Source organism: Stenella coeruleoalba (genome assembly GCF_951394435.1).
Source record: "Stenella coeruleoalba genome assembly, chromosome: 2".
Classification (NCBI taxonomy): Eukaryota; Metazoa; Chordata; class Mammalia; order Artiodactyla; family Delphinidae; genus Stenella; species Stenella coeruleoalba.
Genome location: NC_137147.1, coordinates 77,352,690 through 77,376,777, shown reverse-complemented (window position 1 = coordinate 77,376,777; position 24,088 = coordinate 77,352,690). Strand labels below are relative to the sequence as shown.

Sequence of the window (24,088 nt, the reverse complement as noted above, 5' to 3'; positions counted from 1 at the left end):
GGGTGATGGAGATGATCCTTGGAAACCAGCAACACCAAGAAGAGTTCAAGGCTTGTGTTTTAAGAGCTGCATGCAAAATCCTACTTTCAGAATTCATGCAACCAATATAGAATTCTGACAGCTGCTTGCCTTTTCTGCTCTGCATACCTTTTGTCCATCTCAGGCCACACCTCTTTTAGTGTCTTTTTTCTATCCTGCCCACGTCCCTTATTTACAGACGTTTTACAAACTATCCTCCATGGTGAATAGTCATCTCAAATGGAATCTTTAAGAAACTGCACTTGTTCTAAGAAGTTAGGCCCCACTTGCTCTCTGGTCTGTCCAGATTCAGTTGCCTTGACATGTCTGGCTCAAAGTGCACTGGCAACTGAGGAGCACGGCTAATGACAGTTTCTAATAGTGGAATATAAGAAACTGCCCTTTAAGGCTAACTGTGTAATGGTCATGCTCTACATGGGCACTCTGGGGTGACTGAGGGTTTATCCCATATAGATGCTACCCCAAGGCAATTCACACATTTGGTGCATTTGGATGTTGTTCCCAAACTGACACCTAGGATTGCCAGACTTATTAAATAGAATACAGGACAACCAGTTAATTTTGAATTTCAGACAAACAACAAATTATTTTTCACTGAATATGTCCTATGTAATATTTAGCAACCTCATGACCTCGAAGTGGAACTGACTGAGCATTGGGTTCTTTCAAGAACTTTCTAGGTCACCCAGAATGGTCTACGGGATTTGCTAGAGCAGGGTGATCACCCAAACAGAACCTCTCTACACCGCAGTCTGGCTGACATTCACCCAAGGGGCACCAAGACAGCAGCACTGGTTGCTTAAACACTGAAATATATACTGGCTGGTAAACAGATGCTGCTCGGAGCCTCCCTGGTGTCTACCTTCCACCAGCTCCACCTCTTGCCATTCCTCCAAGGAACCCTTGGACCTTCTCACAGTTCAGTAACTAAAAGATGAAGGTAACATGCGACAACATGGATGGACCGCAAGGGCATGATGCTAAGAAGAATAAGTCAGAGAAAGATGAATACTGTTTTGTTCTCACTTATAAGTGGAATCTAGAAAAACCCAAATTCATAGAAACAGAAAAGGGACTGGTGATTGCCAGATGTGGGGAGATGAAGACAGAGGAAAATGGGTGAAAGGTAGTCAGAAGGTACAGACTTCCAGCTGTAAGATTGCTAAGTCCTGGGGATGTAATGTACAGGATGGTGGCTATAGTTAACAATGCTGTATTGCACATTTGAAAGTTGCTAAGAGAGTAGATCTTGAAAGTTCTCATCCCAAGAAAAAAAAGCTTGTAACTACGTGAGGTGATGGATGTGAAATGAATTTATTGTGGTGATCATTTCACAGTATATATATGTACCAAATCATTATGTTGTACACTTGAAACTTAAACAATATTGTATGTTAATTACACCTCAATAAAACCAGGGAAGAAAAAAAGGATTGCACTGGAGAAACAGAAAGAAATGATATGAGCCTTCAAATAGAGTTAGGAGACGATAAATTTTGGTCTCACTATCAGAGTTGTGACATTGTTCCTCGTATTAAAACGAAGATTCATGTTGAGAATATTAAGATGTATTTGTTTTTCTTTTAAATAATTTCCATCTCTTTCTTTGAATTTCTTGTATTTCTTTGTATTTCTTTTAAGGAATTTTCATTCCCCACACACCACACTGCTTGGGTTGACTTATGCTCCTTTAATAGAATCAGGAAATGTCATATTACAGCTAAAAGGAATACTGTTTCATCTGTTCGTGTTCCTCCCATCCTGTCTGCACACACTTGTTAAAGAAACTGAGGGCCACCGAAGTTAACTGGTGCCCAGAGTCCCACAGCTAAGCTAGTGGTTGAGCCAGCAGCGGAAGTGAAGTGAAGGAGACCTCCAGCTCTCGTTCTAGACCAGAGTGGGCCAGATCTGACCCACTGCCTATTTTTGAATGACTCCTTTAAGAATGATCTTTACATTTTTTAATGGTGGGAAAAAAATCAAAGATGAATAATATTTTTGATAGGTGAAAATAATATGAAATTCAAATTTCAGTGTCTATAGACTTTTATGGGAACACAGGCACACTTATTCATGTATGTATTCTCTACAGCGGCTTGTGTTAACAAGGTTGAGTGGTTACAACAGAGACTGTATGGTCCCAAAGCCTAAAATATTTCCTCTCTGGCTCTTGACAAAAATAAATAAATAAAAATTAATGCACAGCTAAATAAGGGACCTTAATAGCACCCTCAGCCCTAATGCCTGGGGCCATTCCAATTGGTGGATGCCAAATTCCCACCAATTATTAAATGTTTTAGCTATCTCCCCTACATACTAATGAAATGCTGCATGTCCACAGAAAAAGACTGATTAAAGTAACTTCTTGGGTGGACCTTCAAGATGGTGGAGAAGTAAGACGTGGAGATCACCTTCCTCCCCACAAATACAACAAAAATACATCTACATGTGGAACAACTCCTACAGAATACCTACTGAACGCTGGTAGAAGACCTCAGACCTCCCAAAAGGCAAGAAACTCCCCCATGTACCTGGGTAGGGCAAAAGAAAAAAGAATAAACAGAGACAAAAGAATAGGGACGGGACCTGCACCAGTGGGAGGGAGCTGTGAAGGAGGAAAGGTTACCACACACTAGGAAGCCCCTTCGCGGGCGGAGACTGCGGGTGGCGGAGGGGGGAGCTTCGGGGCCGCGGAAGAGAGCACAGCAACAGGGGTGCGGAGGGCAAAGCAGAGAGATTCCCGCACAGAGGATCGGTGCCGACCGGCACTCACCAGCCCGAGAGGCTTGTCTGCTCACCCGCCGGGGAGGGTGGGGCCTGGAGCTGAGGCTCAGGCTTCGGAGGTCAGATTCCAGGGACAGGACTGGGGTTGGCTGCATGAACACAGCCTGAAGGGGCTATTGCCCCACAGCTAGCCGGGAGGGAGTCCGGGAAAATGTCTGGACGTGCCCAAGAAGCAAGAGACCATGGTTTCAGGGTGCGCAAGGAGAGGGCATTCAGAGCACTGCCTAAATGAGCTTCAGAGACAGGCGTGAGCTGCGGCTATCAGCTCGGACACCAGAAACGGGCATGAAACGCTAACGCTGCTGCAGCCACCAAGAAAACTTTGTGCAAGTGCAGGTCACTATCCACACACCCCCAGGAGCCTGTGCAACCCGCCACTGCCAGGGTCCCGGGATCCGGTGAAAACTTCCCCGGGAGGACGTTTGGCGCACCTCAGGCAGTTGCAAAATCATGTTGGCCTCTGCCGCCGCAGACTCGCCCCATATTCCAATTATAACTACCATACCCCTCCCTCCCCCAGGCCTGAGTGAGCCAGAGCCCCCTAATCAGCTGCTGCTTTAAACCCGTCCTGTCTGGGTGGGAACAGAAACCTGAGGGCAACCTACACGCAGAGGTGGGGCCACATCCAAAGCTGAACCCTGGGAGCTGTGCAAACAAAGAAGAGAAAGGGAAATTTCTCCATGCAGCCTCAGAAGCAGTGGATTAAATCCCCACAATCAACTTGAGGTACCCTGCATCTGTGGAATACCTGAATAGACAACGAATCATCCCAAAACTGAGGTGGTGGACTTTGGGAGCAACTGTAGACTTGGGGTTTCCTGTCTGTGGCTGACTTGTTTCTGATTTTTATGTTTATCTTACTATAGTTTTTAGCGCTTGTTATCACTGGTGGATTTGTTTATTGGTTTGGTTGCTCTCTTTTTTTTTAATTACTTATTTTTTTAATTTAATAATTTTTAATTATTTAATTAATCTATCTATTTATTTATTTTTATTCATTATTTTCTTTCTTTTTTTCTCCCTCTTCTTCTGAGCCGTGTGGCTGACAGGGTCTTGGTGCTCCAGGCCGGTGTCAGGCCTGAGCCTCTGAGGTGGGAGAGCCGAGTCCAGGACATTGGACCACCAGAGACCTCCTGGCCCCATATAATATCAATCAGCAAGAGCTCTCCCAGAGATCTCCAACTCAACACTAAGATCCAGCTCCACTCAACGACCAGCAAGCTCCAGTGCTGGACACCCCATGCCAAACAACTGGCAAGACAGGAACACAACCCCACCCATTAGCAGAGAGGCTGCCTAAAATCATACTAGTTCACAGACAGCCCAAAACACACCATCAGATAGAGCCCTGCCCACCAGAAAGACAAGACCCCGCCCTACGCACCAGAACACAGGCACCAGTCCCCTCTACCAGGAAGCCTACACAACCCACTGAACCAACCTTACCCACTGAGGGCAGACACCAGAAACAGCAGAAACTACGAACCTGAAGCCTGCGAAAAGGAGACCCCAAACACAGTAAGTTAAGCAAAAATAGGAAGACAGAGAAATATGCAGCAGATGAAGGAGCAAGATAAAAACCCACCAGACCAAACAAATGAAGAGGAAATAGGCAGTCTACCTGAAAAAGAGTTCAGAGTAATGATAGTAAAGATGATCTAAAAGCTTGGAAATAGAATGGAGAAAATACAAGAAATGTTTAACAAGGACGCAGAAGAACTAAAGAGCAAACAAACAATGATGAACAACACAATAAATGAAATGAAAAATTCTCTAGAAGGAATCAATAGCAGATTAACTGAGGCAGAAGAACGGATAAGTGACCTGGAAGATAAAATAGTGGAAATAACTACCACAGAGCAGAATAAAGAAAAAAGAATGAAAAGAATTCGGGACAGTCTCAGAGACCTCTGGGACAACATTAAACACACCAACATTCGAATTATAGGGGTCCCAGAAGAAGAAGAGAAAAAGAAAGGGTCTGAGAAAATATTTGAAGAGATTATAGTTGAAAATTTCCCTAACATGGGAAAGGAAATAATGAAGTCCAGGAAGCACAGAGAGTCCCATAAAGGATAAATCCAAGGAGAAATACACCAAGACATGTATTAATCAAACTATCAAAAATTAAATACAACGAAAAAATATTAAAAACAGCAAGGGAAAAGCAACAAATAACACATAAGGGAATCCCCTTAAGGTTAACACCTGATCTTTCAGCACAAACTCTACAAGCCAGAACGGAGTGGCAGGACATATTTACAGTCATGAAAGGGAAAAACCTACAACCAAGACTACTCTACCCAGCAAGGATCTCATTCCGATTCAATGGAGAAATTAAAACCTTTGCAGACAAGCAAAAGTTAGGAGAATTCAGCACCACCAAACCAGCTTTACAACAAATGCTAAAGGAACTTCTCTAGGCAGGAAACAAAAGAGAAGGAAAACACCTACAAAAACAAATGCAAAACAATTAAGAAAATGGTAATAGGAACATACATATCAATAATTATCTTAAATGTAAATGGATTAAATGCTCCAACCAAAAGACATAGACTGGCTGAATGGATACAAAAACAAGACCCATATATATGCTGTCTACAAGAGACCCACTTCAGACCTAGGGACACATACAGACTGAAAGTGAGGGGATGGAAAAAGGTATTCCATGCAAATGGAAATCAAAAGAAAGCTGGAGTCGCAATTCTCATATAAGACAAAATAGACATTAAAATAAAGACTATTATAAGAGACAAAGAAGGACACTATATAATGATCAAGGGATCAATCCAAGAAGAAGATATAACAATTATAAACATATGTGCTCCCAACATAGGAGCACCTCAATACATAAGGCAAATGCTATGTAACAGCAATAAAAGGGGAAATTGACAGTTACACAATCATAGTAGGAGACTTAAGCACCCCACTTTCATCAATGGACAGAGCATCCAGAATGAAAATAAATAAGGAAACACATGCTTTAAATGACGCATTAGACAAGATGGACTTAATTGATATTTATAGACATTACATCCAAAAACAACAGAATACACTTTCTTCTCAAGTGCTCATATGAGGAACATTCTCCAGGAATGATCATATCTTGGGTCACAAATCAACCCTTGGTAAATTTAAGAAAATTGAAATCGTATCAAGTACCTTTTCCGACCACAACGCTATGAGACTAGATATCAATTACAGGAAAATAACTGTAAAAAATACAAACAGGTGGAGGCTAAACAATACACTACTTAATAACCAAGAGATCACTGAAGAAATCAAAGAGGGAATCAAAAAATACCTAGAAACAAATGACAATGAAAACACGATGACCCAAGACCTATGCGATGTAGCAATAGCAGCTCTAAGAGGGAAGTTTATAGCAATATAATCCTACCTCAAGAAACAAGAAACATCTCAAATAAACAACCTAACCTTACACCTAAAGCAATTAGAGAAAGAACAAAGAAAACCCCAAAGTTAGCAGAAGGAAAGAAATCATAAAGATCAGATTAGAAATAAAAGAGAAAGAAATAAAGGAAACAATAGCAAAGATCAATAAAACTAAAAGCTGGTTCTTTGAGAAGATAAACAAAATGATAAACCATTAGCCAGACTCATCAAGAAAAAAAGGGATAAGACTCAAATCAAAAGAATCAGAAATGAAAAAGAAGTAACAACTGACACTGCAGAAATACAAAGGATCATGAGAGATTACTACAAGCAACCATATGCCAAAAAAAATGGACAACCTGGAAGAAATGGACAAATTCTTAGAAAAGCACAACTTCTGAGACTGAACCAGGAATAAATAGAAAATATAAACAGACCAATCACAAGCACTGAAATTGAAACTGTGATTAAAAATCTTGCAACAAACAAAAGCCCAGGACCAGATGGCTTCACAGGCGAATTCTATCAAACATTTACAGAAGAGCTAACACCTATACTTCTCAGACTCTTCCAAATTATAGCAGAGGGAGGAACACTCCCAAACTCATTCTATGAGGCCACCATCACCCTGATACCAAAAGCAGACAAAGATGTCACAAAAAAAGAGAAAACTACAAGCCAATATCACTGATGAACGTAGATGCAAAAATCCTCAACAAAATACTAGCAAACAGAATCCAACAGCACATTAAATGGATCATACACTATGATCAAATGGGGTTTATCCCAAGGATGCAAGTATTCTTCAATATACGTAGATCAATCAATGTGATACACCATATTAACAAACTGAAGGAGAAAAACCATATGATCATCTAATAGATGCAGAAAAAGCTTTTGACAAAATTCAACACCCATTTGTGATAAAAACTCTCCAGAAAGTAGGCACACAGGGAACTTACCTCAATTTAATAAAGGCCATATATGACAAACCCACAGCCAACATCGTTCTCTATGGTGAAAAACTGAAGCCATTTCCACTAATATCAGGAACAAGACAAGGTTGCCCACTCTTACCACTATTATTCAACATAGTTTGGGAAGTTTTAGCCACAGCAATCAGAGAAGAAAAAGAAATAAAAGGAATCTAATCGGAAAAGAAGTAAAACTGTCACTGTTTGCAGATGACATGATACTAGACATAGAAAATCCTAAAGATACCACCAGAAAACTACTAGAGCTAATCAATGAATTTCGTAAAGTAGCAGGATACAAAGTTAATGCACAGAAATCTCTTGCATTCCTATACACTAACAACAAAAAATCAGAAAGAGGAATTAAGGAAACACTCCCATTTACCACTGCAACAAAAAGAATAAAATACCTAGGAATAAACCTACCTAAGGAGTCAAAACACCTGTATGCAGAAAACTATAAGACACTGATGAAAGAAATTAAAGATGATACCAACAGATGGAGAGATATACCATGTTCTTGGATTGGAAGAATCAACATTGTGAAAATGACTATACTACCCAAAGCAATCTACAGATTCACTGCAATCCCTGTCAAACTACCAATGGCATTTTTCAGAGAACTAGAAGAAAAAATTTTACACTTTGTATGGAAACACAAAAGACCCCGAATAGCCAAAGCAACCTTGAGAAAGAAAAACGGAGCTGGAGGAATCAGGCTCCCTGACTTCAGACTATACTACAAAGCTACAGTAATCAAGATAGCATGGTACTGGAACAAAAACAGAAATATAGATCAATGGAACAGGATAGAAAGCCCAGAGATAAACCTATGCACATATGGTCACCCTCTGTTTGATAAAGGAGGCAAGAGTATACAATGGAGAAAGGACAGCATCTTCAATAAGTGGTGCTGGGAAAACTGGACAGCTAAATGTAAAAGAATGAAATTAGAGAACTCCCTAACATCATACACAAAAATCAACTCAAAATGGATTAAAGACCTAAATATAAGGCCAGACGCTATAAAACTCTTAGAGTAAAGCATAGGCAGAACACTCTATGACACAAATCACAGCAACATCCTTTTTGACCCATCTCCTAGAGGAATGGAAATAAAAACTAAAATAAACAAATGGGACCTAATGAAAATTGAAAGCTTTTGCACAGCAACAGAAAACATAAATAAGATGAAAAGACAACCCTCAGAATGGGAGAAAATATTTACAAATGAAGCAACTGACAAAGGATTCATCTCCAAAATTTACAAGGAGCTCATTCAGCTCACTATCAAAAAAACAGATAACCCAATCCAAAAATGGGCAGAAGACCTAAACAGACATTTCTCCAAAAAAGACATACAGATGGCCAACAAATGCATGAAAAGATGCTCACCATCACTAATCATTAGAGAAGTGCATATCAAAACTACAATGAGGTATCACCTCACACCAGTCAGAATGGCCATCATCAAAAAATCTACAAACAATGCTGGGGAGGGTGTGGAGAAAAGGGAACCCTCTTGCACTGTTGGTAGGAATGTAAATTTATACAGCCACTATGGAGAACAGTATGGAGGTTCCTTAAAAAACTAAAAAGAGAACTACCATATGACCCAGCAATCCCACTACTGGGTATATACCATGAGCAAACCATAATTCAAAAAGAGTCATGTACCACAATGTTCATTGCAGCACTATTTACAATAGCCAGGACATGGAAGCACCTAAGTGTCCACTGACAGATGAATGGATAAAGAAGATGTGGCACATATATACAATGGAATATTACTCAGCCATAAAAGGAAACAAAATTGAGTTATTTGTAGTGAGGTGGATGGACCTAGAGTCTGTCACACAGAGTGAAGTAAGTCAGAAAGAGAAAAAAATACCGTATGCTAACACATATATATGGAAACAAAAAACAAAACAAAAAGTTCCAAGCAGGACAGGAATAAAGACGCAGACATAGAGAATGGACTTGAGGACACGAGGAGGGGGAAGGGTAAGCTGGGACGAAGTGAGAGAGTGGCATGGACATATATACACTACCAAATGTAAAATAGATAGCTAGTGGGAAGCAGCCGCATAGCACAGGGAGATCAGCTTGGTGCTTTGTGACCACCTAGAGGGGTGGGATAGGGAGGGTGGGAGGGAGACACAAGAGGGAAGAGATATGAGGATATATGTATATGTATAGCAGATTCACTTTGTTATACAGCAGAAACTAACACACCATTGTAAAGCAATTATACTTCAATAAAGATGTTAAAAAAGAAAAGTAACTTCTTAATGATGACCCTGCAAATCAGGTTCAAAACTGAAAACGAGCAGTCCTCTCCAACATTTAAGGCTGATCAAAGTATCATAAAGCAATACACGTCTCCCTGAGCTTAGCGTTCACAGCCCCCCAGAGGAAAGAAGTCCTTGCGAGCTGGTGTGGTGATCAGTAACAGGATGCAAAATCAGTACAACCCTCCCAAGCAGACAGCTTAGAATAACAATATTCAGAACACAGGAGACAAATTGTAGCTTCTGAAGAGGGGGTAGGGCTTGCAGGTGAGGAGTCTTAGGGACCAAGCTATAAAACCACTGATGTAGAAAATAAAGAAACTACCCCAGTTTTTAAAAATTATAATTAATGGAAAACTAAGAAACATGTAAATATTTATATATATGTTATTGTATATTTATGTATATATTGTATATATTATATATTTATTATATATAAACATATTATTTATACATCATATATAATATATGTAATATATAAATATTATATTTGTTATACATGTATTGTATATAATATATATAATTATATATGTGTGTGTATACACACACACCATTAAAGGCTGGTTCAGGAAATAGACCTTGTTTATGTGATATGTTTCAAAAGCCTAAAAATACTTATAGACAATAAAGCAAAGTTTATCCTAAATATTGGAGCGGAGGAGTATAAGAAAAATTGGTAGTGCTATTTATTTCCAAATTGTAGTACTATCCCAAAATAAAAAACAACTTTAGGAAATTCCCTGGCAGTCCAGTGATTAGGACTCCGCACTTCCACTGCAGGGGGCACAGGTTCGACAGCTGGTCAGGGAACTAAGATCCTGCATGCCGTGCCCTTGGCCAAAAAAAAAAATTTTTAACATCCAATAACAGAGGAATGATTAAATAAATTTTGAGATACAATGTAGAGGAACATTATTCATTTACTGAAAATATATCCAGGAGGAAGTTGTAGCAACATGGACAAGCAATGTAAAAGTAATAGGCAAAGAAAAAAAAAGAAAGTAATAAGGATATAAAATCTATGCCTATAAGTTAAAAGAAAAAAAGTTCCTCACTGAAAATCCATCATACACAGTGAAAAATACAAAGAAAATTTATCAAAATTTTACAGTTGTTGTCTGTGGTTGCTGAGATTATGAGTTATTACTTTTCTTTCAATTTAACTAAATATTTCAAATTTTACAAAAGGATTGTATATGATTTCTATAATTGAAATAAAGTAAAATTAGGAAATAATTTAATTCACCGAGGAAAAGGAAAACCAGAAATGCACAGTTTAGTCAATGTGTTAAAAAAAACACATAAACCCAGCATTTTTTAAAAATACAGAAGAAAAAGAAAGTGGTCTTTCAAAATTCATTTCAGCACGGTGACACGCCAGGCCTCCTGCTGCGGCAAACTCAACTTAATCTGGCCAGTAGGTGTCGCTGTTACACTTCTCACTTTGAGCACATCTCAAGATGCACAGTTTGCTTTTTCGGGAGAGGCATGTAAACAAAAACTACAAATTTCCATTTCATCTCATGAAGGGCTGTAGATTTTACATCTTACAGCTTCATTCCAAACCTTTTACAATAACTGAGATGTCGAATGCTTTTCTAAAATGACATACGATGACTATGGTTTTTTGATTATGAAAAGTGCACGGTTCTTCTGCTTTTGGTTGCTTGAGAAAATTGCTACCCATATGAACCTTACAGGCCACACTCATCAAAAACATACTTTCAGGGCTTCCCTGGTGGCGCAGTGGTTGAGAGTCCGCCTGCCGATGCAGGGGACATGGGTTCGTGCCCCGGTCTGGGAGGATCCCACGTGCCGCGGAGTGGCTGGGCCCGTGAGCCATGGCCGCTGAGCCTGCGCATCCGGAGCCTCTGCTCCACAACGGGAGAGGCCACAACAGTGAGAGGCCCGCGAACCGCAAAACAAAAAAAACCAACATACTTTCAGGCTTGAAAATAACGAATTGGAAGTCATTCAAAGAAATCAGGGACACAAGACTATCAACAGGCATTAAAGTTAATAGAGCAGAAAAAAAAGAAAAGTGCCGGTTAGATTCCTAATGCTCACCCCCATCTCTGACGGGAAATGGGGAGGTGAGGAAGGGGCGGTGACAATTGTGACAGTCTGGTCAATCCTATCAGGCCACCTATGGTGTGGAAGTAGCTAAAACCCAGCCCACTGCTTTGTACAGATCAGTCAAGGCATCTGTGTCAATGAATCGATGAATGAATGGGCAAGAGAAGGCTGTTTTTCTAATGGGTCATCCTCTATCCCACAGATTTCCTGCCAAATTGTTCACCTGTCATTTGAGCAGCTGCAGAGAAAGAAAGGTTTAGGAATGTGGAAGACAGCCTATTTGAATTTCACTGGAGGATCCAGATCCTATCAGTCAGCTAACACATGTTCTCGAATTTTTAGAAAAATGATATTAAGAGCAGCAAACGGGTTCTCCCACAATGAGGTTTAGGCAGCAAACTGATGTAAGCAGAGTACTCTGTAAATGCTCAGATAAACTGTAAACACAGTCACTTTCTAGTGCACAAATTTCAGCTCACCGATATATAACTGCTTTCTGCCACTGATTGATTTTTAGACGACACTCACACAAATTGTAGCTTCAGCAGCTCTACAAACACACTTTACATTAAATGCATATTAACTGAGCCTCTGTCAATGGCAAAGAATCACAGCGCAAACACAAAGATTTCTACTTACATGGAGATCCAAGCACAGTTTGCTTCTGTTGGGCTTCTCTTTTTCTTCATGGAGCAGAAATGGACACGCTGGTCCTGCTCTGTAGGCCAGGACCCATGCACCTCCATCCCTGCTGGGAAGGTCTTTAGCTGCTGTCTGCTCACTGAAGCAGTCCCGGGGGAAGCCCTCAGAAGGGATGCCTAGACCAAACAGAGCAGACCATTAGTGACACAGTGGTGACCAATACATCAAGCCAGCCATATCTGGGGACTCCTACGTGGGCCACTTCATAGCACCCATGACTTCCCTTTCTAGTTAATATTTTTAGAGTTTGCTTTTCTCCAGAAGTGTTTCTCTTGATTACTTTTTCTGGCTCACACTAACAATGAATTCAAATATATGCCCTCATATCCAATTAAAAAAATTAAGTCTACTGGCTGTACTCCATGCTCCCTGTTCTCGCTTACCAGTCGGGCTCTACAGATCGTTCTCTTTCAGAACAGAATCAGAGGATGAGCTGCAGGACGGAAGTCAGGAGTCCTGACTTGGACTTTACTACTGTAAAGTTGGCTGTTGGCTTTACTACTGAAAGGTCTCACCTGAGCCAAGTCACTAGTGTGTGTTTTTCCAGGGCAGGAACTGCCCCAAGTTCCTCTTCATTTCTGGGGATAGAACTGTCATGCACGATGCGTGCAAATGCATATTGGCGCTTGGTCAGTGTGTTGAATGAGTGACACCGCATGAGTACACTACTTGGAACACACTACTTGGAACTCACTTCCTCATCTCCAGAATGAGGGCATCAGGCTAGTCCTCATCTGAACTATGTTAGGATGATAATAGTCACGTATGTGCCAGGTACTGTTCTTAGCCCCTTTCTTCGGTTTTAAAAAGAACTCTATAGGTAGGTATCATTAGCGTCCCCATTTTAGTTGGGGAAACTGAAGTCCAAAGAAGTGAAGCGAATCGCTCAAGTTCGTAAGATCAGTAAATGGTAAAGCCAGGAATTGAACCCAGGCAGCTAAACACTAGAGGGCGTGCTCTTAATGACTAGATTCCATGGCCTCTGCCTGGCATTCTCGAGATGGCGGTACCTGTTCTACAATAAAAGGACTTTGTGGTCAAGTGAGTGTGAGAAAAGCAACATGTCGTATCCCCAGAGCCACGATTCATGTTAGCATAGTAAAGACCTTGAGCTGTCCTTTACTAAAGAAACTTAGCTCTGTATAAGAGTGTTTTCCAAACTTACATGACCACAGAATCCATTTAAAGGGACACCCGTTAAACACGTCGCAAGCCACCAGCGTTCCACTTGAATATAGTTTGGAAACCACGAGATGACCTCTAAGGTCCCATAGAGCGGTTGGCTCCATAGCTCAGGGGTTAGAGCACTGGTCTTGTAAAGTCCCATAGAGCTCTCAGGTTCCCGGACCTTTTCTAATTCCTGGTAAGCAACCTTGGCAAAATATTAAGCAACCAGGCAGAAGTTCAGGGTTTAGGCTCAGTGCACTTCTGCAACAGAGATGACTGTTGGATATATGATAGGGTGTTTATTACACCTAATCCTTGTAATAGTGTCTCTTTGGCAGGGACCCAAAACCAGCCAACGACTTCCGCCACGATGAACACCTGACTTAAAGCAACTTGAGCTGAGAGTAAGTCCGCTAACAAAAGGACTGCGGGATAACACGCTTCTCCTTTATATTAGAGTAGCATTTCAGAAGAAAGAAAATTTGAAAACAGCCAAGGTTTTGCTTTTTGTTTGCCTGTTCCATGGGTTGGTTTCTAATCACACTTTAAAGTTGAAAGGTGATGCAGGTCACAGTGTCTCTACAGTTGCCCTCTGGCAGGCTGTCCACAAAACACTTTGCTGTGATCACCGAGAAAATGAAGGTCCAGGGCCTTGGGCATCAACTCTGCAGACATGGGTCCCAGAAGGTTACAACCAGGCTCTTTCTTCACCTGAGCGAGATGTCTTAGAATGAGGGTCTTTTCAGGAACTTGGCCTCATTTTTTCCATACGCCTCTTTCTAACTACTCTTCTCCAGACAGACTTTCTTCTGGGCTTTTGTTTAGGGCCTCATGTGCTACAGAGTGCCCCCACTCCTGCTCAGAAGACATAGAAAAGGACTAATGCCTAAAGAACCTCAGAGAGGAGGGAGTCTGCTAAGCTCCTCCACTGTGACTTCATGGCGACCCCAAGAGGAGGGCAGTGCTGGCCATGCTTTAAGAGACTGAAGAGATTAAAGCTCGGACCCCTCTTAACTTCCATTTATAAAAGCTTATCCCCCCCCTAGAATATTTCTGTTCAGATAACTTCCATTTATATAGCTCATCCCCCCTCCTAGACCATTTCTGATTATCTTCGGCAAGAAAAGAGGAAATAAGGCTTTTAAAATTTATGGTGTACTCTCACCAGGCTACCTCATCTTCAGAAATGTATTAATTACTAATCACATCCCTCGTTTTAAATCCCTCCACTTTTCACTTTCATTTCGGAATAGCTGCTGGCTTTGGGTACAGTTTACACAGATTGATAAAACAACATAAAACATGCTACATACATCACAGAGAACATGCTGTATAACGCCTAAGGTAAGATATCTAGATCATCAAAGGCACATTGTCTGGTGAGTAGAAGTTCATCATTTAGGTATAAGAGAGTGGTGAAGCCCCACAATTACAAGGATCTCGTGTCCTTAGATAAAATACAGACACACATGCAAACGTACCCACACACCTGCCGTGGCTGTTCACCACTGCATGAACAGGTATGGGATGCAATCCAGCTCCCTTTATGCAGAGGAAAGACAACGTGAAGTTTAGGCAGAAATGATGAAAAGTAACTTCAGTTTAGAAGTAGTCTTAATTTTCAAGAATCAGTTTCTAATACCTCATTTTAACCAGACAATATCCCTATGAAGCAAACACGCAAGGTAAAGCCATGATGCGTAGTTATTTGGGGAAGGATCTTTAGGACAGGAAAGACCAAGGGCAGAAATAAGTAACAAAACTGTTCTTCTCAAAAGTCTGACAGAGTAGGTGAGGGCACTGGACAAATTCACCATTACAAAGGACATAAACTCATAAAGTCTTTTTAAATTAATTTTTTAATTGAAGTATAGTTGATTTACAATGTTGTGTTAATTTCTGCTGTACAGCAAAGCGAATATGTATATATATGTACCTATATATACATTCTTTTTTATATTCTTTTGCATTATGGTTTATCATAGGATATTGAATATAGTTCTCTGTGCTATATAGTAGGACCTTGTATATCCATTCTACACGTAATAGCTTACATCTGCTAACCCCAACTTTCCACTCCTTTATATATAGAATGGATACACAACAAGGTCCTACTGTATAGCACAGAGAACTATATTCAATATCCTATGATAAACCATAATACAAAAGAATATTAAAAAGAATATATATATTCTTTTGTATTCTTACTATATATATATATATATATATATAGTAATAGTAAGTCTTTGAATGGAGAGTTTTAATAATACCAACTCAAGTTTTTTGAACAGTCAAAAATAAAGCACATGTCTATGTCTATTAAAATAGGTAGTGGTCACACTGCTCTCTTCAACTGAGTACATTTAATAAAGAGAGATAAAAATGACCTGAAGTTAGGTAAGTATATTCTGTCAGAACAGTCATTTAATTTTCTGATGCAAATAGATTTTGAGGTATTAGATTTTCATTGAACATTTTATGGAAAGCTTAAAACAGTCTTATCAACTTAATCATGTCTTCCCCTTTCATGTGCATATACTATAAATCTAATTTTTCTTGAATATTTATTAGTTATTTTGTTTCTCAAAAACATTTCAACAGCTTGATGGACCACACATACATACACGGGTTAATTCCACAGCTGACCATCTGTTAATACAACATACAGCACAGTCACAGTACAGGAAGGGCAACTTACCTCGAGACCACTTTGAAAGTCTGTGCTTTTCCCAGATGAGCTGCACTTCCTGATGCTAACCTACAACATCAGACTAGGATTTTGCTGTCAATTATCAACACAATGGAAGCAGACAGAAAGGAAAGGTGACGTGCCATTTAAAACTGGAGGCAGTCTCCATAGCTCATCTTCCCCCAATGGAATAAGTCTCCCTACCTGAGGCACGTTGGTTTATCGTTCCCACGTCTTCACTTCCTTCCTACATTGTGATTATGCACCAAAGGCCTTTTCCAGTTGCCTTTGTAGCTCCTCCCACTGGCACAGATGTTATATATTTCCCCGTGTCCATGGACATTGGGTCCATGGATGTTGGATCTGGCCCTGTGAGGACTGGCTTTGGCCAACTGAATGTGGGCAGTGTGACAGTGTGACAGTTCTGAGCCAACACCTTAAGAGGTATTGTGTGTTTTTACACCCTGCCTTGTGTTTCTACCATCACCACAAGACAAGCACGTCCTAGAGAGCCTGGACTTAAGACACATAGAGCAGACCCAAACCCAGTCCTGTGGCCTGGAGCCAGACACAGCTGAGCCCAGATCAGATCAAGTGAACCTTGCCAACTCTTAGACCAATGAATGAGAACAATAAATATTTGCTATGAGCCATCAAGATTTGGGTTTTATTTGTTGAAATAGCTGCCTTATACACTCCATCATCTGCCCCCAGAAACACTACACCTATAAAAACTTTCAACCATTTCACCTGAGAGGACTTAAAGGCTACAACAGTTTTATTTTATAATTTCTACTAAAAACAGTTATTCACTATATTAGGTTTTGAAAAAAATCAGGTGAAAATTCACAGCATACCCATTTCCTCATTCATACCACAATCCACACACAAACTACATTTCATTAAAAATAATAACCTTATTTACCAGGCACTGGCTTTAATTATCACTCACACACACACACACACACACACACACACACACACACACATACACATACACACACAAACCCCAACTTCCAAAGAGAAGTTTGCAAACATACTATATAATCAGATTTGGACAAAAGTCCCTAAGGAACAACATTACAGTGGCTTTCAGCCTTTCTCCTCTAATTTTCCCATCATACTGAGCCCTCACTTGACAGCAGTCATGGAGTGTTATACCTCCAAAAGAAGAAGAGGGAAAAAAAAAAAAACCTCAGCCTGAAACTCTCATGGGTTTTTGTTCCTATGCCGTAGCTCTCAAGGCCATCCATCATACTTGACTTAAATCCAAAGAGGTGAAGTTTTCTCAACTGTGAATATCGGAACTGATATGTAAAGGGAGACAGGTTGTCTTCCATTATGTTATTCAAACATGTACTTACAAGCAAGAGAGACAGCAATCTAGACGTGTAGCTAATGGAAAGTGACATTGTTAAGTACTCGTAAAGAGGGTGTGTGCTCGTGTGTAATTATTCATGTCTATATCTAGGAAGACAGAGCTTTGGCAAAAGTAAACTCTCGTGGCTGCTATCTGTCAGTTAGCGATCAACCCTCAGCAATCCCACTGTCCCCATTTTCATTCCTTGTGATATTTAATGATATAATGTCACTAAACCAGCTAGGTAGCTATAACTCTGAGAAAACATCTTATCTATCCATCCCAGCCTCTAACTCTCCCCGTGAGAAGTATGTAGAGAGAGAAATTATGAGCAAGGACAGACAGGTGGAAGGTGTACAGAGGTATGGAGGGCTGTGGGTAGATCCAGAAATAGGACAGACAGGGGGAGTAGGCATGTCAATTTCACAGCCTAGGAAGAAAGCATTCAATTCCATCAAACAAATGCAGTGTTATTTGGATTTCTAAAATTATGGGCAAATTCAAATAAAATACAATAGAATTTAGAGTTAGAAGGATCTTATGTATCTCCCCACCTACTGCTCATTTTATAGCTGAGGGAACAGAAATCCAGGAAGATTGCGATAGTTCCAACATACCCAGCTAGTGGCAAAGGCAGAACTAAAATCCGGGTTCCAGGGAAATCTTTCAGGCTATTTAGAGAAGGACACTACTGCCAATTCCCAGATGGGAATATTGAGGTCTGAGGAAGTAGGAGATGTGAACCATTTGACAGGTGGGATTGATTCCTAACTGTGACCTTTACTAATTCTTTGACCTTAGTGGAATTACTAAACTTCCCTGAATCATTTCCTCATTAATAAAATGAACATAATATGAATATGCCTGATATTTGGCTGTGCTCAAAACTGTTTTCCTCCAGAAAACTTTTCCTGGAGTGGGTGTGATGAATTGACGGGGTATGTAAAAAAAAAGAGAAAGCTGTTTACAGTGAGGGCATATTACACATCACATACTCATGTTAAGGACTATTTTCTTGTCAAAGAAGATACAGAGAAGAAAAATTAAGCTCATAAGAATTCACAGCAGCACTCCAGTGCAGCAGATCCCAAATCTGTTCAAGTCCTAAAAATAGAATTCACATCATCAAATGCAATAGCTCCCAGTAAGTGGCTGATCATCTCCAAAAAGTGCAGCTCCTCAGGGAACTTCATAGACACCCTACGACACATCTTCCCCGAAGGTCAAACACAGGAGCCTACAGCATGAATGAAACTATTTATAGGCATAGCTGTAAATGAAATCGCTTTTTAAAGAGGTACATCAATATCTATTTTTATGATTATTACATTAACCTCTTTCCATGATCTTTTCCTATAAAGAATACAAATGTAAGATGAGAGGCAAATAGTACTCAAGCCAGGAGACTGAACTGTGGCTATAGTTATACTGGATATTTTAACACCTGAAAACAGGGGCATGTACTTAAAGTAGCACAAATGCTGCTGAGTCACTCTGCCTTAGAAAGGATACAAGGTAGGAGCAGGTGCACCTAAGTAAGGTTTGGTGCAGAAAAGATCAAGAAAGGATCAGATCTGGAAGGCTGTAATGTTCACTGAGACATTAAGAACCTCTGTCCATTCACAGATAGTAAATGCTGAAGAAATTGATATTGGTGCTTCAAATGCCTAGGTTATCAACACATTTTGGTATGTTTGGTCATGAGGAATATACTTGCTTATTAACAAAAAATATTGAAGAACAAGAATGAAAACATTTCTTATAGTATTCATTATAAATACATTTGAACAGCCTTTTTTTCTTTTTATGTCACATTGTTCCAGTTATTATGGGGATAGTTTCACCAATGGGGAACCCAACTCTTGAAGAGATATGACATAATTACCAATTATATTAATAGCTAAGGCAATACAAAATACTAAGCCTTGAATAATAAAATACATAATAAAAAATTTTTTAAAATCTCTTTCCAAAAAGAAATGATCTTAAGAAATTCACCAAAAAATGAATATACATAACAAGACTGATACAAAGAAAAAAAGAAGGCACATATGCCCATGTTAAGGGTAAACATTTAAGAGATTAAGAACAAAATATGGCTTTGAGTGTCCTTATAAAGCAAGAATGAAAGAGCATTTAGTTATTTCACCCCTATTATCAGAAGGAAGAAACACTGATCCTATGGGCTGACAAAGGTTTTTCTAATATTAAATTCTGAGAGAAATTGCTATATTACAGAGTTAGTTCCTACCCGAGCCTTAGCCCCATCCCAGCTGTTTGACCAACAACTGACTTCACAGAGCCAATGGGGCCGGTCTAGTTGTCTATCAGTGACCTTTGTCCTTCTAACCAGAAAGGTTTGGAGATTATCTTGACCACTCAGTGATTTGGAACTGAAGTGATGAGTTCTTCAGCAGAGTAGCTAAGTAGTGGCATCCTAGAAACAGCAAGTGTTTTTAATGAACCCCTCTGCCAAGGTGTCTTAGGCAACATAGGCAACAGAGTTTTTCTATCTCCCTTCTTCCCCCAGGCATTAGTACTGAAGAGGAGCCTGGCACTTTATCCCAACAACCTTAGCTGAGGCCTGATTATCACTTTCTCTCTCCACAAATTCATTTTCTTAAGGGTAAGTAACATCCTACAAATGGGACATTTACTATGCATCACACACTTTATATATGTTACACATTACTAAGAATCTTCACAATAATCCTGCAAGTTAGGTGTAAAGTATTAAAGATGAGAAAACTAATGAAATAGAGACATTAACTTTGCCCAGGGTCAAACTGTAAGTAGGAGAATTAGGTTCTGAACCCAGAGCCTGGAATTAACCTCCTGCCATAAACAACTGAAAACTAAACAAAATATAGGAAACAACTATTTTTAGATATTTGATAGCAAACAATGCAGTATTATAATCCTGGAAAGAGGTACAACAAATGAAGTGAGCCTCATAAATTGCCTTGGTTTCTAGCTAAGAGGTGATTTCTGGACTGAAAATAATTAATAGGGCCCCAGTGGCCTATGGGGCATTGTCAAGCAGTCTAATATATGTAAAATTAGAAGCAGGGGTCTAAGAGAGACAGAAAAATATTGAAAGAAAAACTGGCTGAAAATTTTCCAAATTTGATAAAAATTACAGGCCCCTAGATCAAAGAAGCTCTATGAACCTAAAGGGAGATAAACACAAAAGAAAACCATAATAAGTAAAATTGCTAAAAACCAGTGATGAAAAATATTGTAAAAAAGAAAAAAATTACGTTTAGAAAACCAAAGAAAAGAATAATTACAGACTTCTTGTCAAAATATGCAAGCATTAAGAAAATGAAATGACAACTTTAAAGTGAAGAAAGGTAAAAAGTGCTGAATGATAAGAGATTTTTAAAAAGTCAACCTAGAATTTTATATCCAGTGAAAATATCTTTAAAATGAAAGAAAAATAAAGGCTTTTTCAGAAACTTAAAAGCTAGACAATTTATCTCCCGCTGACTTAGACCACAGGAAGTGTTAATACATTTTTTCAGGCAAAGGGAAAAAAAAATCAGAAGAAAATTTGGAAAACACCAAAACTGATAAACATGTGAGTAAATACACAAGATGTTTTTCTCATTATTGAAGTTATTTAAAGATATAATTAACTGAAGCAAAATAATGTATTCTGGGGTTTATAACATATGTAGATATAAAATGTTGACAACAGCACAATATCCAAGAGAGAGAAATGGAAATATTCTGTTTTAAGAGTCATACATTTATATGAAGTGGCATAATAATATTTAAAATAGATTGTGATAAATTAAAGTTACATATTATGAACTCTACAGCAAACAGTTTTTTAAAATGGTATCTCCAACAGTGGACATGGACACAAAGTGGAATCCTAGAAGTACTTGATCCAAAAGAAGACAAAAGTTATGTAAAAGGGAACCAAAAAAATGGAAGGTAGACTAAAACTCAACCACACTGATAGTTACATTAAATATAAATCACTTAAACGCTCCAATTTAATGCCAGAGTTTATCAAACTGGATAAAAAAAGCAAGACTCAACTATATGCTATTTATAACTCATTTTAAATGTAAAATTATAAATAGGTTAACAATAGAAGGATGGGAAAAGCTATATCATGCAAACATTAATCACAGAAAGCTTGAGTAGTTATATTAATATCAGACAAAAATAAACTTCAAAGTAAGATATATTACCAGGGATAAAGAGAGAAATTTTATAATGATAAAGGAGACAGTTCATCAAAAAAAGATATTTACAGTCCTAAATTTCTTTGTACCTAGCCACAGAACTTCAAAATACATAAAGCAAAACTATCAGAACTGAACTGAGAAATATATATATATTCACAATTAAATTTGGAGATTTCAACACTCCTCTTTTAGTAATTAACAGGACAGGTTGACAGGAAATTGACAGGAATATAGAAGAATTAAACAACATTCCCTCTGATTTTACTTAACTGATATTTATAAGATACTCCATCCTATAACTACAGTATACATTTTCTTTTCAAGTACATATGGAATTTACCAAAACAGTCCACATACTGGGCCATAAAATAAGGCAATACATTTAAAAGAATCAAAATATATATTCACTGACCACAGTGGAATTAAATTAGATACTAATAACAGAAAGCTATTTGGAAAATCCCAAATATTTAGAAATTAGACACCATACTTCAAAATAACTTCGTAAGTCAAAGAAGAATCACAAGGGAAATTAGAAAATATTGGGGATGCAGCCAAAGCAGTGATCAGAAGGCAATTTATAGCCTTACTTACCAACAAGTGACTGCCCCTCTCCCACTTTGGTCAACATCTTAACATTTATTCTCTGGACTGGGGGATATCAGGCAGAATTGATGTATGGTTAACTCATAGAAAACAGAGAACTCCGTAACCATCTGCTTCTTAAATGCTAAATGCTAAGGTTTTAGCTTTTTTCACCCCACTAGGCTCCAAGAAAACTGTTAGTTTCTAGCGCTAGGCAGGTACTGGAATATTATTCTAGGAGAAACATGACTAGCTTAAGAGAAAGAACATGGAGATAGTAATATTTGAGGTTCCTTGATAAACAGCTATCCCATATCATCCTAGAGTGAAGCTCAAATCCAGTATCCTTTCATGGGCACTCAGAGCTTCCAAAAAGCTTTTTGATCTCCAGACCTTAAGCATGTACAATCAATGACTATGAGACAGCTGAGGAGAACACCTCACATAAAAAGCAAGAAACTGGACAGCAAAAGGAGAAAGAGGTTGTGTCACTTCAGACCTGCTGGATCAAGATTTTTAAAGGTGGCTTCTTCTTTAGCAACCATATCTTTGCCACCTGGCCCTGTTCCATGCCTCCAGTTCTTGCCAGCTTCCTGTAATTCTGTCTCTGCCCTTTCCCCCTTCAGGCCTAGGGCTGGTAATGACTTTTTGCTGCTGCTAGTTTCTGGGAACCTCACAAACTCACACTGGTTTTCTTAATTGGTCTGGACATAATCTCTTCATTAAGTTATTTTCAGTTTAAACCCTTTTGAATATACCATCTATTTTCTGCCAGGACTCTGACTGATAGAGTAATTGGAATCAGGAATGGGGTTTATTTCATACCTTTTAGCATGCTTTTGTATTATTAAGGCATTTGGGGTACTTGCTATCTGATGCTTCCCATACCCAGTTAGCATAATAGCAGCAATGTAATAGGCCAGTATAATATTTTAAGCGCTATCAAAATGATCAAACTCCTTTCGATTTTATGACAGAGAAAAGGTAAACTGTCATACCCTAAAGTAAGCCAGTGACAAGTATACTGCCGTCCCTTCCAGATGAAGATGAATTGACTGGTATGAAAATGAAGCATTTCTGTATCAATAAATGCATATCAGCTCTCAGGGGCTGTGCTGATATACTCAGGAAGTATACCGTATCTGAAACAGTGCTTGCAATTTGCATCCCCATGTAATTAAGCTTAGACTAATACAGACATTCTCTGAAAGCCATCTGTTTTCTCACTAGCCAAAAGAGAATTTAAATGGGAGTATGGTATGAATCACCATCCCTGCATCTTTCAAATCTTTGAGGGTGTCACAAATCTCTGCAATTACCCCAAAGATACAGTATATGCTTTCAACTAGAAGGAAAAATGTGGTGCTCATTCTCCCAGAATACACAGGTCTGCGGACCAAAAGTAGAAGTGAGAGAGGCCCCCTCACACTATTACACCTCATTAATCACTTGCATAATTTTTACTTCCTATCCTTGCAACCTTGGGCTTGGTGGGTTCAGAGATCTTAGTGTCCAGAGGAGGGAGGCTTCCACTAGGTAACTTAGTCATGGTTCGTGAGACAGGAAGCTGAGAGTGCTTCCTGACCATTTTAAGTTCTCACACATTAGAAATGGATTTATTTGATTTCAGTGCCTCACCAAATGAATGTCTTTAGTGGAATATTTTGAACTGGACCTAGAGTATTAAACTTCCGCGACCAAAGAAACAGTAATAAATGTTAAAACTGAACATTTTGAAAAATAATCTAGAATGAATGTCCTCATATAAATATTAAAACAATACAAGGAAACTACTGTGAAATAAATACTCTCAAAGATTCCTG

General features: G+C 39.1%; 1 protein-coding gene across 2 annotated transcripts in view; it reads right to left on the bottom strand.

Annotated features, from left to right (window-relative positions):
- FMN1 (formin 1) overlaps positions 1-24,088 on the bottom strand; it is a 444,350-nt gene that overhangs the window by 315,054 nt on the left and 105,208 nt on the right. For both annotated transcript variants that reach the window (XM_079909633.1, XM_079909634.1), the window contains exon 5: positions 12,200-12,378. In XM_079909633.1, the coding sequence (XP_079765759.1) occupies positions 12,200-12,378 (179 nt within the window). The remainder of the gene's footprint in view (positions 1-12,199; positions 12,379-24,088) is intronic.